The 14,191-nt window shown below is 52.9% G+C and overlaps 5 protein-coding genes across 5 annotated transcripts; 2 read left to right on the forward strand and 3 right to left on the reverse strand.

Moving 5' to 3' along the window:
- Positions 1-20: 20 nt before the first annotated feature.
- On the reverse strand, positions 21-4,915 carry BDV17DRAFT_262207 (EF hand domain protein). The gene is made up of 6 exons (XM_073757761.1): positions 4,608-4,915; positions 4,318-4,472; positions 4,118-4,241; positions 3,828-4,028; positions 505-3,764; positions 21-425 (listed from the first exon to the last, which is right to left on the reverse strand). The coding sequence occupies exons 1-6, from the start codon at positions 4,618-4,620 to the stop codon at positions 399-401; spliced, it is 3,780 nt and encodes a 1,259-aa protein (XP_073616094.1). The 5' UTR covers positions 4,621-4,915; the 3' UTR covers positions 21-398.
- Positions 4,916-5,338: 423 nt separating this feature from the next.
- Positions 5,339-7,250, reverse strand: BDV17DRAFT_78479 (tubulin alpha chain). The gene is made up of 6 exons (XM_073765133.1): positions 7,117-7,250; positions 7,011-7,051; positions 6,877-6,903; positions 6,713-6,788; positions 5,660-6,614; positions 5,339-5,609 (listed from the first exon to the last, which is right to left on the reverse strand). The coding sequence occupies exons 1-6, from the start codon at positions 7,139-7,141 to the stop codon at positions 5,384-5,386; spliced, it is 1,350 nt and encodes a 449-aa protein (XP_073616095.1). The 5' UTR covers positions 7,142-7,250; the 3' UTR covers positions 5,339-5,383.
- A 544-nt stretch (positions 7,251-7,794) lies between these two features.
- Positions 7,795-8,770, forward strand: BDV17DRAFT_78541 (uncharacterized protein). The gene is made up of 2 exons (XM_073765134.1): positions 7,795-8,220; positions 8,305-8,770. Exons 1-2 carry the CDS (start codon positions 7,921-7,923, stop codon positions 8,710-8,712), a joined length of 708 nt encoding a protein of 235 aa, XP_073616096.1. The 5' UTR covers positions 7,795-7,920; the 3' UTR covers positions 8,713-8,770.
- A 22-nt stretch (positions 8,771-8,792) lies between these two features.
- erdS (aspartyl-tRNA synthetase, cytoplasmic) lies at positions 8,793-12,210 on the reverse strand. The gene has a single exon (XM_073757762.1). The coding sequence runs from the start codon at positions 11,955-11,957 to the stop codon at positions 9,087-9,089; it is 2,871 nt and encodes a 956-aa protein (XP_073616097.1). The 5' UTR covers positions 11,958-12,210; the 3' UTR covers positions 8,793-9,086.
- Positions 12,211-12,684: 474 nt separating this feature from the next.
- Positions 12,685-14,167, forward strand: BDV17DRAFT_78584 (alpha/beta hydrolase). The gene has a single exon (XM_073765136.1). The coding sequence runs from the start codon at positions 12,782-12,784 to the stop codon at positions 13,793-13,795; it is 1,014 nt and encodes a 337-aa protein (XP_073616098.1). The 5' UTR covers positions 12,685-12,781; the 3' UTR covers positions 13,796-14,167.
- The last annotated feature ends 24 nt before the right edge of the window (positions 14,168-14,191 follow it).

Below are 14,191 nucleotides of genomic sequence, written 5' to 3' on the forward strand. Positions count from 1 at the left end.
ATACAAAATTAGTTCAATTACTAGCCGCCAGAAATCCAGCGTTCTCGCAATCTCATAGCTCGATCCTAGATTACATCTGGTGGACATACAAGTGTAGAGTAGGTAGGGTAGGTAGAGCAAGTTTATAGGTCGGCCTCCCGGTCTCGATCCGACGTATACGAAATCAGATCGACAGCCGCGATGGTTAGATGGATAAAGGGACAGAAACAAGATACAGTAGAAGAAGAAGGGCAAGTGAGGTTGGAGATGAAATGAACGAGAGGCTAAATAAGAATAAACATAAGGGGAATAACATGATGTTGGAGAAAGAGGGATTGGAGTATGTGCAGGTGTGGGTAGTCAATGTTATGGCAAGTATGAATGAATAGTAATGATACTAATTAAGTTGGTGGTGCGAATCACGCCTTCGTGAGGTGGTCGATTGCCTGTTGTTGTGAGTTAGCGGAAACCCCTCGACTATGACTATAGAGCTATAGCTCAGAAGGAAAGCTAAGAACAACATACCTTATCGATGTTATAATCAAACTTTTCCAGCGCCGAAAGCGAGGCATCTCGAGGGAAACCCATGCCCGTCAAGCGCTGAAGGTTTGGGTCATCCTGGGTATCATTCTGGAGGGCCCAGCCTGGCTGCTTCGAATCAGATGGTGCAGCGGCCGGTGCTCCGTTTGTCGCCTCAGGACCGGGTGATTTGGCATTATCTAGAGGCGCGAAGTGGGCCTCCCAGTCGTGGTCTTCGGACTTGGCCTTGGGATCTGCCGGGCCAGAAGACGATGTCGGGGCGTGAGCGTTCTGATCGAAGCTGAAGAAGTCGGAGCTGGTGTTTCCGGATGTGGTGGTTCTTTGCTGCTGGGAAGCTGCAGAGTCGAATGAGAAGTCGAAGTCCATGTTGTTGTGGCGGCCTTCGGGTCGGCCGAGGTCAGAGTCGGAGTCGTCATCATCGTCTGTCTCCTTGGCTGGTGCGAGGTTCATGCCCGAGAAAGCGGCTTCGAAATCAGGGTCATTGTTTCCGCTTGGAGCTTGCGTAGGGGGTGATGTCGCGGGACCGTCCTTTTGAGCTTCCCCACCGACAATGGGCGCTCCGGTAGTGCTTTCTACGGAGTGAGGAGCGTCCGGGGCGGCAGTGGGGTCTGACCTATTCGGAAGCAGACCGCTGAACTCTGGAGGTAAGTTGCCTGAAGCTTGCTTTGCGGCTTCCTCATCATATTTTGGGGGACTAGGTTGTGACTCGGCCGCCGGTGGAGGCTGGCTCGGGGTACTGGCAGCCCCGGGCGATGGGAATGCAGCAAGTTGGGATGGCTCAATTTGGTCTGACTTCGAGGCGGCATGGCCCTGAGGGAAAACAGGCGTGAAGTTATCATCAAAGCCCAACTGTTCTCCACTGTCGTCGCTGCTGTCATCGTCATCATCATCCATTTCGCGGATAGGTGGGAACTCTGTTTCAGGGGCACCATTCGTTTGTGCGGCATTAGGTCCCTTCATTGCGGCAAAAGCCTCTTCGAAATCGTTATCCTTCTGAGACTTGGATCGTTGATGGGCGGGGCCACCGAAGAGCTCGTCAAAGCTTGGGTCTTTTGTTTCAGCTGGCTTTTCCTCCTTGGGAGTTTCAAAAGACCCAGGAACGGCTGGGGATTTCTCCTCGGTCTCTTCGAACGGGGAAGTAGAAGCGGCGCGGGCTTCACCCTCGCCCGCTCTTGAGGGAGTTCCAACACTAGATGCATCCTGAGTGCCAAATCGGCTGCCCGGAGGCGAGACCTTGGTAGATGTAGTTTCGGACATCGATTCGGCTAGAGGAAGGGCATTTGGTGTCATCTGCCGAGACAGGGCGGGAGGCGGTGGCTCAGAACCGAATGCACCGGCAGAAGATGGTGGAGGGGATACCGAAGGGGTTGGAACACCAGAACCAGCCGTTACTGCAGAATCCGTCACAGAGTCGGCACGGAACGAGGTTGGGGGAGGGGGAGTCACTGCCGTTGCTGGAGCGCCGCCAAAGGAAGGGCCGAAGAGACTGTCAAAGGCGCGTTGCTGGTCATTTGAGATTTGGGGAGATGTGGCACTGGTAGGCTCAGTCGAGCCGGTCATAGTGCGTTTAAAGAAGGGGTTCGTAGTCTGGCTAGTGGTAGAGGCAGCAGGGCTAGTCACAGCTGGAGGGCTGCTGACCGGGGACGCAACCCTCTCGGGCTCTGTTGGCTGCTCCTTGGATAGTTCATCAATTTCTTCTTGAGTCTTATCCCGCTCTCCCTCGACGGTTGCCAATTGCTTTTTGTTGATCGCAGCAAGTCCCTTCTGTTGTCGTGCTTCCGAGCGAGCTTTCTCTAGTACCGGCTTCAACTGAGCGACTGCTGCGTTGGCTTCCCGAATCTTCTCCTTCAGGCTTGCATTTTCCTGCTGGTCGGCCGCAAGGGCAGCAGATACCTGATTGTACTGGTTCTGAAGGTCTTGTCTACTCCCTTCGATCAAAGCGTACTCTGACTGCAGCTTTGTCGTCTCGGCTTTAGAGGTTTTAAGACGCGATTCCAAATCCTTAAAATGCTTTACCTCCTGCTCGTACATAGCTCTGGCTTGTGCAAGACGAGACTCGAAGTCGCGCTTCTGCTGCGAGTTCTGAGATAGTTCCTGTTCAGTAACACTTCGCTTCGTCTGGACATTTTGCATCTCATTTGCGAGTGAACCGATCTGGTTAGACAGGTTGGCAAGCTCGGTAGTCTCTTGTGTCAGCTTGTTGGACTCCTCAGGGTCATTGTCGCCAAGAAGGTCATCGGACGGTTGAGGTGGTGACCGGGCTGCCGACGGAACTGACGAGGCACCAGTTGCCTGCGGTTGCAAGCTTTGACCAAAACTCGATGAGGGAATGAACGGCTTGAACATCGTTGCGCTGCCCGGCGGCGAGGTCTGCGTTCCTGGTGAGCCTGGTGTCGCGAACGGTGAATTTGAGTTGCCCGTAGACTGTGGTACTTGAGCAGCAGCAGGAGCAGGGGCGGGCGCCGGGGGCCCCGCTGCGAACGGATCGAGACCAAAAAGGTCATCAGCAGCAGTCGGGACAGGAGCAAGTGGTTGTGGAGCTGCAGCTGGAGCAGGGATCGGTGCTGCTTGCGCCGAAGTTGGTCGACGCATGCTTGGGGGAACCAATGCAGGCGGTAAAGCCTGGGGTATGGGACCCTTGCCTGTGTATTGTTGGCGAATCAGGTACATGGCAACAGCGAATTCATCCCGCGTCAATTGGCCATCAGCATCAATATCCGCAAGATCCCAAATCTGCGCTAGAGTTTCTTCTGGTAGTTGTGCTTTCGTGAAAAATGAGACAGCCTGATCGCCACTGATTACTCCGGATTTTGTCATGTCAACAGTGTTGAAGTAGTTGTCAAATTGGAGCTTCTCCGCGGGGGAAACAAGCCACTCGCCGCCCGTGGATTGTGCAGAAAGAGGTGACCCAAACTGCTGCCTGTTTATCGGGCTCTGAGTACGCTGAGGTCCTGTGAACTGCTTGGGAATCGCCGGTACAGGGGGAACATCAAGTCCAGGTCTTGGACCACTGAAAGAAGGGCGGCCGCCGCCTCGCCGAGCGGCAGCTTCGAATAACCCAGGTGGTAGAACTTGAGGAATTCCTCTCATGGCGCCGGATTTATAGGACGTTAATAGATGCATGGCGATGATGAATTCTGTCGCGTCAAGCACTCCTCTTTGCTTAGTGTCTGCCAAATTCCATATCCGGCCGAGGATCTCGTTCGGGAGCCTCGCGCGCTCAAATATCTGTTTCGCGGTTTCGCCTGATAGAAGAGAACCAGTCAGTACAGGCAGAAAGCTTGAAGATTAAGCGGTTGTATACTGACCCGAGATACTGCCGCTCCTAGCAGCGTCCGACTTCTCGAACAGACCAACAAACTTGTTGACATCCTCGGGGTTCAAAGGAGGAACCCGAATAGGTCCACCAGCGGTTGGTTGCGGACTGTCTGCGCCAACACGCTCGCGCGGAGAAGGGGCGGGTGCAGAGGTGTCAATCGGTAGGCCGTCAAACTTGGGTAGCGGACCAGCTGCTTGGTGTTAGTACGACGCCGAAAAAATGGAGGTGCTCCGGAATATAGCCGGAAAGTGATCCTCCACAAGTGTCAAGAGCACGTACGTTGTAAAGCCAATTCTTCCGTAGGCGCGCGACCAGCCTGAGCGTGTCCGATCAACCGCATCACGACACCAAACCCAGACGGGGTCAGGAGCCCCCTGTTCTCTCTGTCCGCGATTTGCCATATCTATCAACACGCTATTAGAACGTGTTTCATGGAGAGGCCACAGACCGTGACCTCAGGATGCTAGGTTTCGACATACCAATCCGAGTGTTTCCGGGGCGAGCTTAGTCTTCTCGAAGAACGGGACGGCGATCTCGCCAGTGATGACGCCGAGGTTCGTCGTATCGGCAGCTTGAAAGAGCTGGTAGAAGACTCGTTTCTCCTCGGGAGTCAGGTCCAAGTTCGGTTGGTGCGCTGTTAAGAGAGTATGGTTAGCATCCGTAGGTTCCGCAAGTCGTCATGCCGCTATCCAGGCAGCGCCGTTGGGTCGTCTCCTGAGAGCTTGAGAGCTCCCCGCGATTCAACGGGGCGCAGGCGGTGCGAGCGTACCATTGTCAGCCATGATGATAGCTCATGAAGAGCAAGATCCTTCCTGTGGTCCAGCGTTTTGTGCGGAGTGCGAATGTACACTTGGGCCGTCAATCGAAGAAGATGGGCATAGATGGACGGTCCACGGCGACAGCTTGTTTCGGGAGTTCGGCAGAATGGGGAGTAAGGTCGAAAAGGAGAGGCAGAAGAATTATAGGGAGCAACGAGGGACAGGAAACCTAGGGTCTTGGGTGTAGAAGATCCCGACTAGGACAGAGAAGAGGGAGATATTATTAGAATGCAGGACTTGGTTGGAGTGAGCAGGTGCCTTGGGGGTGACGACGGACAAACGTCGAGGGGGTCTGACACTGACGGCTGCGCTGGCTGGGCGGTCAGTGTCGTCCTCTCCACAACCTCCTGTTCCTGGGCATGGCTTCTACTCCAGACATTCTGATAATCATAATAAAACAATGATGAATGAAATCCGACGATTATTCCATCATTGGTGCTGCTCTTCAGAAATTAGGCACTTCTTTACACCCTTGTCATTGCTTCTCTTTATCGATGTACTGTTCCTTATCTCCAACAGTCATGATATCAAACTTACTGCAAAGTCAAACACTAAGTAGTCAACGAGAGCTAAATTTTCGCTGTTTCAGGGATATTAAAAATATATCAGACAGAAAATCCACAAGTAATGTGTACTAAGCCAAATTTCTCCTATTTGCATATAGCCAGAGTATCACCTGGGCAAACTCCTGGCTCCCAATAGAATCGTTACAGCAGCATTATTGCACTTAGTACTCAACTTCCTCCTCCTCACCCTCGAGAGAGTCGCTGGCAACTTCCTCGTAGTCGCGCTCGAGAGCAGCCAAGTCCTCACGGGCCTCAGAGAATTCACCCTCCTCCATACCCTCACCAACGTACCAGTGAACGAAGGCACGCTTGGAGTACATGAGGTCGAATTTGTGGTCGAGAGCAGACCAGGCCTCGGAGATGGCGGTGGTGTTGGACAGCATGCAACTACAGATAGATTAGCTTTTGATCCTCTTTTGGGGGCATGCGAAACATACACAGCACGGTTGACCTTGGCGAGGTCTCCGTTGGGGACCTGCTGAGGAGGCTGGTAGCAGATACCGATCTTGAAACCAGTAGGGCACCAGTCGACGAACTGGATGGTGCGCTTGGTTTTGAGGGTAGCGACGGCGGCGTGGGTCTCCTTGGGGACGACGTCACCACGGTACAGCAGGCAGGTGGCCATGTACTTGCCGTTGCGGGGGTCACACTTGACCATCTGGTTGTTGGGCTCGAAGCAAGACATAGTAATGTCCTGGACGGAGTTGGCTTCGTGGGAGGCCTTGTCGGCGGAGATGACGGGGGAGTAGGCCACCAGAGGGAAGTGGATACGGGGGTAGGGGACGAGGTTGGTCTGGAACTCGTTCAGATCAACGTTGAGGGAGCCATCGAAACGCAGGGAAGCGGTGATAGAAGAGACGACCTGAGCGATCAGGCGGTTGAGGTTCTCGTAGCTGGGGCGCTCAATGCCGAGGTTGCGGCGGCAAATGTCATAGATAGCCTCGTTGTCGACCATGAAGCTGCAGTCGGAGTGCTCGAGGGTGGTGTGTGTGGTGAGGATAGAGTTGTAGGGCTCGACAACGGAGGTAGCGTTTTGGGGGGCGGGGTAGACGCAGAACTCGAGCTTAGACTTCTTGCCGTAGTCGACAGAGAGACGCTCCATGAGAAGAGCACCGAAACCGGAACCGGTACCACCACCGAAGGAGTGGAAAACGAGGAAACCCTGGAGACCAGAGCAAGAGTCTGCCATGCGGCGGACCTTGTCCAGAACGCTGTCGATCATCTCCTTACCAACGGTGTAGTGACCACGGGCGTAGTTGTTCGAGGCATCCTCCTTGCCGGTGATCAGGTTCTCGGGGTGGAAAAGGCTGCGGTAGGCGCCAGTGCGGACCTCATCGACGACATTGGGCTCCAAATCGGCATAGATGGTACGGGGAACGTATTTTCCTTGGCCTGAGAACACAAAACGCGTGTTAGAAGATCACGACTGTGAAAAAATAATAATAATAATAATAATAAATAAATAAATCGCGTTGTTGTTGAATGCGTACCGGTCTCAGAGAAGAACGTGCTGAAGCCGTGGTCAGGGTCTTCCTTCTTGCGCTCCTCGGTCAGGTAGCCATCGGGCTAATCAAGTCAGCCACACTGCCAATCGATCACGACGATGCGTTGAAGAAAAGGTTGGGCATTGTTGCCAGCGTCAATTTTCACGTACCTGAATGCCGTGCTCGAGGCAGTAGAGCTAAGAAACAACAATACGAGTTAGCTCATTGCACTTTTTCACGTCCCATATTTCCATCATCTTCTCATCCTCATCTCCATCAAATATTCCAAAAAGACGTGATTTACCTCCCAGCAGGAATTGGCGATCTGACAACCGGCCTGGCCGACTAGAGAGCAGAGGCAACGTTAGCAAATAAGCGAGGGGCACAACAGCACGGAGCACAAAACGCACCGTTCAAGCTAATAACTTCTCTCATCTTGTCGTGGGTGGTGGAAGGGGAATAGAGTTGGAAGAGAAATGTAAAGGGAAGAGATAAGAGGACGAGAAGAAGAGGAGAAAACTAGGCCCAGCGATCTGGAGTTCTGGACGAGGACTGCCTCAGGGGTAAGTTTTGGGTAAATAGACGGGAACCAAAAAAGCGAGGAAGAGATACGGGGAACAACAGAGGGGGGCAACCGAAAAGAAATCGCTGGGATTGGGAACCGGTGGGAGCGCCGGGAACTCACTATTGGCAACGGCGGAGTTTAGCTGCAATAGCAATTGTCCAGGATTCCGGTCAATCAGACAATTCAATTTGCTGGGAGCAATTTTTTTTTGTTCTCCTCACGCTATGCGCTGTCAACTGGGCTCTTTTGCTGTGCTTGCTGAAGTTGTTGATCCATCCCTTTTGGGTCGCGTTGCCATTCGCCCACTGTGGTTGGCTGTCGGAGACCCGCGTTCCTCCTGGCGGTGAGGGCTGAGTCAGCAGCTTCTATCACGTGTCGCGTGGCCGCCATGGGCATGACGGCATGGCCGTTCACTACCGTTAGGCCGGTTGAAGCTCAAAGCTACAATCAAACAATCTGTGTTGGACGTTACACAATCGCCGGAGAATATGCTCAGATGAGCCCATCCAGAGCGAGCAGAACCTCATGAACCTATTCCACTGCCATGACGTTAGCTAATAGCTAGATACGCATAGCTTGAAGAGCTCCAAGTCTCCGATCCCCGACACTCCGAGCTCTATCTCCACGACAGATTGAGCCGTCGGCCAAGATGCTCCTCACATACATAATAATAGCCTTCCTCCTCACCCTCCTCGCGCACGCCAACGTCGAGAAAATAATCTTTATCGCGCCCCCGGCAGCCTCCCTCCCAGGAACAGATCTAGTCCCCGACGACCTCCTAGTCGGCCTCGAGCGCCTCACCCCAACAAATAACTTCCTGCGAACGAAACTCAATGCCTCATTCCCGAACCCACTAGACGCCGAAGACCGCGGCACAGATTCGTGGTTTTTTCTCGAGGGCCTTAATCCGGGACAACGGTATGAGGTTAGGGTTTGTTGGTTGGCTACTGTATGTTATATCTGGGAATCTTGGGATTGGGCCCTTCTACAACTTTGCGATTGACGAGCTGACTTGTTGGCTTTGTGATAATAGCAACCGACGGCGTTCGATTTATCGACGTATACCCTCGACGAAGTCCTCGAAGACACTGCCCTTCTCTCCGCTATAAGCCTCTACTCGTCTATTGTGTCAAACAGCGAGGAGAGCCATGGCCTTTTTAGTGCAGCATCGGACTCGGTCCTATTCCTCCAAATCTCCGCCGCGGCAGATTACTTCTCGCTTGACAAAACGTTAATGGAGAACGTTCCGCCTGTAGTGGCGGATGTTATCCTCGATCCGTTTCTTGGAAATGTGTTCCCGCGGAGCCTAGTGCCTACGGCGGGTTGGATAGTTGTTGTCTCGTGCTTCGCGATTGTGATAGCGAGGTGGATTGCTAGGGAATTCGCGAGCGTGGCGAATTCTGCGGATAAAGATTTTAAGGATGGGAAAAAGATACGGTAGGATGACACTCGTCGGCGCAGAGCGTGTGAACGAGGTTGTATGAGTAATGAGGCTTACAAGTATTATTACTCGATTTCAAGTTATTAAACAAGTCATCTTCATATTCAAAACATCGTAGTATATTATTATTTCGTGGACATTGAGAGGAAGTCGTTATATATCACCCACCTAGACAGTAAGGAAGACATCATCACAACTAACAAATGGGGGAATAAGGTATGTAGGTAAAGACTCAAGGCATGGGACAAATGGAAAGTATATCGATCCAGAACCACTCTATCACTCACGCAAAGTCAAAGCCAAAAGCCAAAAGCACAAAGCAAAGAGATCATGTTAGATGGTATAAGATGGTAATAGATCAAAGGGATCGGAACTTAATCTTCGAAAAAGTGCAGAATGGCCCGGATACCCCGTTGGCCGAGACCATGAGGCGGATATGCGATGTAGAGCGGCTCGTCTTCGGCACCAAGTTTAGCGCGGAACTCGCTCTTGCGGACGAGGTGGAACTGCTTCGCCAGGGCGTCGTAGGTATGCTGAAGCATCTTCATCTTGGCACCGTGCATGTTGTGGCCGGGTGTCAAGCTAGTGCTGGCCCCAGCGCCGAAGGTGAGTTTCTTGACGCCCGTGCGGCCGGCGGTTTGGATGGCGTGGGTGATGAGGGATTCAATCACGCCATTCGGCGCGCCGGGGAAGTCGAAGGTGTATTTGACTTGCATGCCGTAGGTCGGTGAGATCAGGACTAGGGTGACGAAGGCGCAGATGTTTCCGTCCTTGTCCACGGCGTAGAAGTACCAGCGGTGTTCGTGATCGCGCCATGGGTGGATCTCTGAAAGGTGCACTTGTGTGCCTTTGCGGTTGTTCTTCCAGTCTTCGATGCGCTTGTCGACTGCTTCGCGGATACTATCAGGTACCATCTCGCCCTGGTTTGTCGTCACGATCTTGATACCCTCGTTCTCCGTGCGACGAATCTTCTTGGCAAGTTCACCGTCCACAGCAGCTTGGTTTCGAGAGGGCTCGACTGTCTCTTCAGCAATGCAGGACAAGCTGCGCCAGCCGAGCTTCTCGCCCAGGATGGTCTCGATTTCGGAGGAGCACATGAGCCAGATCGGCTTGTACTTGGTCTCACGGCGCAGCCATTGCAGGAACTGGGTGATGATTCGGGTATATTGTCTGGCGTCGCATAGAGGGTTTCCTGGGATCATCACGTAGTTGTTGCTGCTGACTACGTATGAAACAGCAGCACCAGTAGCCATGTCTCGCCAGATCTTGAACCGCTCGTCGCCGTATGATGTGGCTGTGGCATCGCCGTAGTTGGCGATCAAGTGCTCCAATGGCTGTAATTCGTTTTCGCTGGATGCCGTAGCGCCTCGCTTTTCCTTCACCCACGGCGGGTCAACGGTCGACGATTCAGGGTGCCGCAATTGCAAGACAGGAGGTTTGGCGGGGAAGCTTCTAGGGTCGCGGTGGAAGAGAGAGGCGAGACGAATGTTGCCCAACTTGAGGATTAGCATTAGCATCCGCTCTAGACCGATACCAGCACCTGCGTGTGGTGGTGCTCCCCAGCGGAAGCCTTCCATGTATTCTTCCATCGTCTCAGGGTTGATGCCCACCCGACGCATATTTTCCTCAAGCATATGTGGGTCATGAATACGTTGGCCACCGGAGACAATTTCTTGACCCCGAATGAACATATCAAACGAATTCGTGTAGCGGTGGTCATCTGGGTCAGGCATTGCATAGAAAGGACGAGCATCAACAGGGAACTTGTCAAGGATGTAGTAGTCGGTCTTATACTTCTCCTTGACCAGTTCTCCTAGGCGTATCTCATCACGGGTACCGAGATCCTGGTCTTCAGGCAGCTCATTACCTTCGTCATCCCGCCACCCGGATTCATTGAGCATTTTGATGCCATCCCTGAAACGAATGATAGGAGTTTCGTCAAGCCAAACTAGGTCTTCGGACGGGAATTGGTGTTTGATGATCTCGATCTCGCGGCGGAAACGACTGTAGAGACCTTCCAGGATGTTCTTGATTGTGTTATCCAGAACCTCCAGCATCTCGTGGTAGTGCTCTTCAATCGACATCTCAATATCCAGGCCTGTGTACTCCGTCAGGTGGCGGTGGGTGTTGGAGTTCTCCGCGCGGAAAACGGCGCCTATCTCGTATACACGACCGAAATCCGCTGCGATGGCCATCTGCTTAGCCAGCTGGGGACTCTGTGCCAGAAAAGCATCGCGGCCGAAGTAGTTCAGTTTGAAGACACTAGCGCCAGACTCTGTGGCCGCTGCTTGTAACTTTGGTGTGTGGATTTCGATGAAACGCTGCTCATCCAGAGCAGTGCGGAAGAGATTGCCAACGGCGGATTGGACTCGGAAAATGGACTGAGAGGTAGGTGTGCGAAGGTCTAGCAATCGATTTGTCAGGCGGGTGCGGTCCGAGATATGGCTTCGGCGACCTTCGACCAAATCCTCCTCCGTTGTGCGTATCTCTGCCTCATATACACTGAAAGGAACAGGGTCCTCCCGACGCACAACAAGGTGGACCTCCTCAATGGACACTTCGACCTCGTGCACCGTACACCCTAAAACGGGGACTTCGGGAGCTTGAATTGTGCCACGAACCTGAACAATAGAGCCCGTCTTCAAATGCTCAGCCCATTGTACCATGGCGATGGAGTTGACGCCAGGTTTTTCGTGAAGGACACCCTGGAAGGTCGACAGCTGCTGCCGGAAGACCAGGAAAACCAATTTCGCACTCATCCGCCGAACTATGTGTAGTCTAGCTTGGAAGAATACCTGCTGTCCAACCATGTCCGTAGTGATGGTGTCGAAATCGAGGCGCTGTTCTCGCTTCCGGGAAGACGACTGTAGTAAGGGCAGGTCGCCATATCGAGCCCTCATCTCTGGAGTCTCTTCCCGGATGGCTTGATTGATCTCTTCCCTGTGGCGGCGCTCAGACTCGGACGAGCCAATGTCTTCACTTATCCGAGAACGCTGTTCGCTTTTCCTTTTGCGACGAGCCATTCGCTTCTGTTGGTTCTTGCTCACCGCGCCAGACCCCAGGGCCGAAGAATCGTCGGAGACGTCATCGGAAGAAGAGGCATAGTCTTTGTCGCGGAGAAAGGTGCTCAGGATGTTGCGACGGGGCGAGGAAGTTCGAGGGGAGGCCTTTGATTGAGTGGGGGAGGAGGGTGCGGCCTCATCGCGATTTGGCTTGAGCTTGGACAATGCCCGCTTGATGGACATGTTGGTGGATTATAAGTTACAGACTGAAACGAACAAAAGCATGCGATTCAAAGGGAGGAAGAGGGGAGGGGGTTAGGCAGAAGAAAGAAGTTAAAGGAGGGGCTGCAGGAGCCGGGAGAGCTGGAACCGGTAGGGTCGCGAGTAATGATGAAAGAAAGGGATTTTGACTGTCAGCCTCGTGGATACTCAGGGGAAACAGACAAGAACGGGTGAAGGAGGAACCCTGGAAGCTTATAAAAAGACAAGAACTTTTCAGCCCTCAGCCTTAAACCTGGCTGGTGATGGTGGGCACTCCAGGGCAGGGCGTGATGTCATATCGAGGACACCAAAGGGAAGAATCCGGGACTCGCGCCAGTCAATCCAGTTGCGGCATTGCGCCAGAAAGACATCATCAATACCTGCTGCTATTTACTGCTCTACAGAGTTCAGGGCACGGAGCTCTATCCATGGACGTCTAGTCTCTTCCGGAGTTTCCTATCGCATGTGAACATTGAGACATTTTGTCTCCTGTATATACGGCAGTGTTCTCCGCAAGGTCCAGTCTCGGCCCTCTTGGCTTGCACCAGTCTCGGCCTGTTTTGCCTCACTTATCGCTCCCTTTCTTCCTCTCACGATCCCTTCTTCGTGCATATTTCTGATTTTCGTTTATTCTTAAAACTACCTCTTCCACTGCAGGGCCGAGTTCTTGTCACATTCCTCACATTCCTATTCGTCTTTGACTGCAGCAGGCTGCCTCGAACCCCTTGCTTATCCTAAGACTTGTTCAACTACTGTCTACTCAGTTTCCTAAGTACTTCTGCATTCAGCTGCATGAGCTCGCTGTAATGGCGACATCCCGCTGGTGGCTATATGTCCAAGCCGTCTTTTGGCGCGCTCTCATGCGCCTGGGCATGATCTTCCATAATATTCCAACTCCGCGACCTCCGAATCCGACATTCTCTCGCTCTTTTCAGTCTGGCTCCGCCAGGGTTGTCCTGCAGTTTTACTGTCCACCGGACTATTCTCGTGATCAAAAGGAGGGCCGTCGACTGCCGGTGGTTGTCAACTTCCATGGAGGCGGATTTACACTTGGAGGTCCGACGGACGATTCGCGATGGGCCCAGGCTGTCTTATCCGAAGTTGGCGCCGTTGTCGTTAGCGTTGGTTATCGCCGGGCTCCCGAGCATCCGTTCCCCGCTGCTGTCGATGACGGTGTTCTGGCTCTCCAATATCTAGCTACGCACGCCGCGGAACTCGGACTTGATGCATCCCGCATCGCCCTCAGTGGCTTCTCTGCTGGAGGAAATTTGGCCGTCACCGTGCCCCTGCGGCTCCGGGATCTCTTGATCCAGGCGGAACAGGAGCGCTGGTTAAGCCGCGCCGACTCCACTGTCCAGTTAGTGCCTGCGACTGCCAGCGACCTACGCATCGTTGCGCTCTTCTGCTGGTATCCTATTTTGGATTTTGAAGAACCTCGTGAGCACCGTCGTGCGATGAGCATCATGCCCAATAAGACGCTTCCACCTTTCTTCACTGACCTGTTTGATAACTCCTACCTCCCGAACCTTGAGGAGCGCAAATCACCATATGCATCGCCTGTACATTCTACTGACGAGCAATTACGTGATTCGCTCCCGCATGATATCTTTTTCTATATCTGTGAATGGGATATGCTGCTGAATGAGGGTCAATTGTTCGTTCGTCGGTTACTTGACCTTAACAAGCATGTGCGCGCAATGATGATTGAGAAAGCGCGTCACGCCTGGGATAAATCACCCAACCCATTCCGCAATACCACAGAGGTGAACATCCTCTATAGAGACGCCTGTGCCGACATGAAGACTATCTTCCGGCAGTAAGTGCGTTCAATGTCATTGTTCGTTACTTCTTTGATAGTATAGACTTTTTTGTGCTGGCATCATTGTGGCATGGCGTTTGGGATAGACGGGTCTTTGGGATTTGAGCATATTTGCACCGTAACAATGGAATTAGCAGGCTACTGAATATGATCGTATTCTATTTCTGTCAATTGCTGATCCTTGGCGATCGCTCGTATTCGTTCTGTCCCCCAATGCCTTGCTCGATTCCCCGGACTTGGCAAACACAAGTTCGCCGCCGCGAATACAACACCTGTCCAATGCGGAACTCACCTTCTTGTCAACCACCAGAGCATCGGTCACATCTCAACATCCTTCGCGGTTTGCTTGAATCAGGAGACAAGATGAGCCTTGTATTCCGTCATTGAAATCGGCAGA

This window comes from Aspergillus undulatus, assembly GCF_047715775.1.
Source record: "Aspergillus undulatus strain CBS 261.88 unplaced genomic scaffold BDV17scaffold_21, whole genome shotgun sequence".
NCBI lineage: Eukaryota > Fungi > Ascomycota > Eurotiomycetes > Eurotiales > Aspergillaceae > Aspergillus > Aspergillus undulatus.

What these genes read in the sequence shown, in the direction of transcription:
- BDV17DRAFT_262207 (XM_073757761.1), bottom strand. An exon ending in CCCCGGAAACACTCGGATTG is followed by an intron (nt 4,242 to 4,317) that starts GTATGTCGAAAC and finishes GCGTGTTGATAG; the next exon opens with ATATGGCAAATCGCGGACAG. An exon ending in GGAAGAATTGGCTTTACAAC is followed by an intron (nt 4,029 to 4,117) that starts GTACGTGCTCTT and finishes AACACCAAGCAG; the next exon opens with CTGGTCCGCTACCCAAGTTT.
- BDV17DRAFT_78479 (XM_073765133.1), bottom strand. Translation starts at nt 7,141, where the DNA reads ATGAGAGAAGTTATTAGCTTGAACG. An exon ending in TCGCCAATTCCTGCTGGGAG is followed by an intron (nt 6,904 to 7,010) that starts GTAAATCACGTC and finishes GTTGTTTCTTAG; the next exon opens with CTCTACTGCCTCGAGCACGG. An exon ending in GCCAAGGTCAACCGTGCTGT is followed by an intron (nt 5,610 to 5,659) that starts GTATGTTTCGCA and finishes ATCTATCTGTAG; the next exon opens with TTGCATGCTGTCCAACACCA.
- BDV17DRAFT_78541 (XM_073765134.1), top strand. Translation starts at nt 7,921, where the DNA reads ATGCTCCTCACATACATAATAATAGCCTTCCTCCTCACCCTCCTCGCG. An exon ending in GGGTTTGTTGGTTGGCTACT is followed by an intron (nt 8,221 to 8,304) that starts GTATGTTATATC and finishes TTGTGATAATAG; the next exon opens with CAACCGACGGCGTTCGATTT.
- erdS (XM_073757762.1), bottom strand. Translation starts at nt 11,957, where the DNA reads ATGTCCATCAAGCGGGCATTGTCCAAGCTCAAGCCAAATCGCGATGAG.
- BDV17DRAFT_78584 (XM_073765136.1), top strand. Translation starts at nt 12,782, where the DNA reads ATGGCGACATCCCGCTGGTGGCTATATGTCCAAGCCGTCTTTTGGCGC.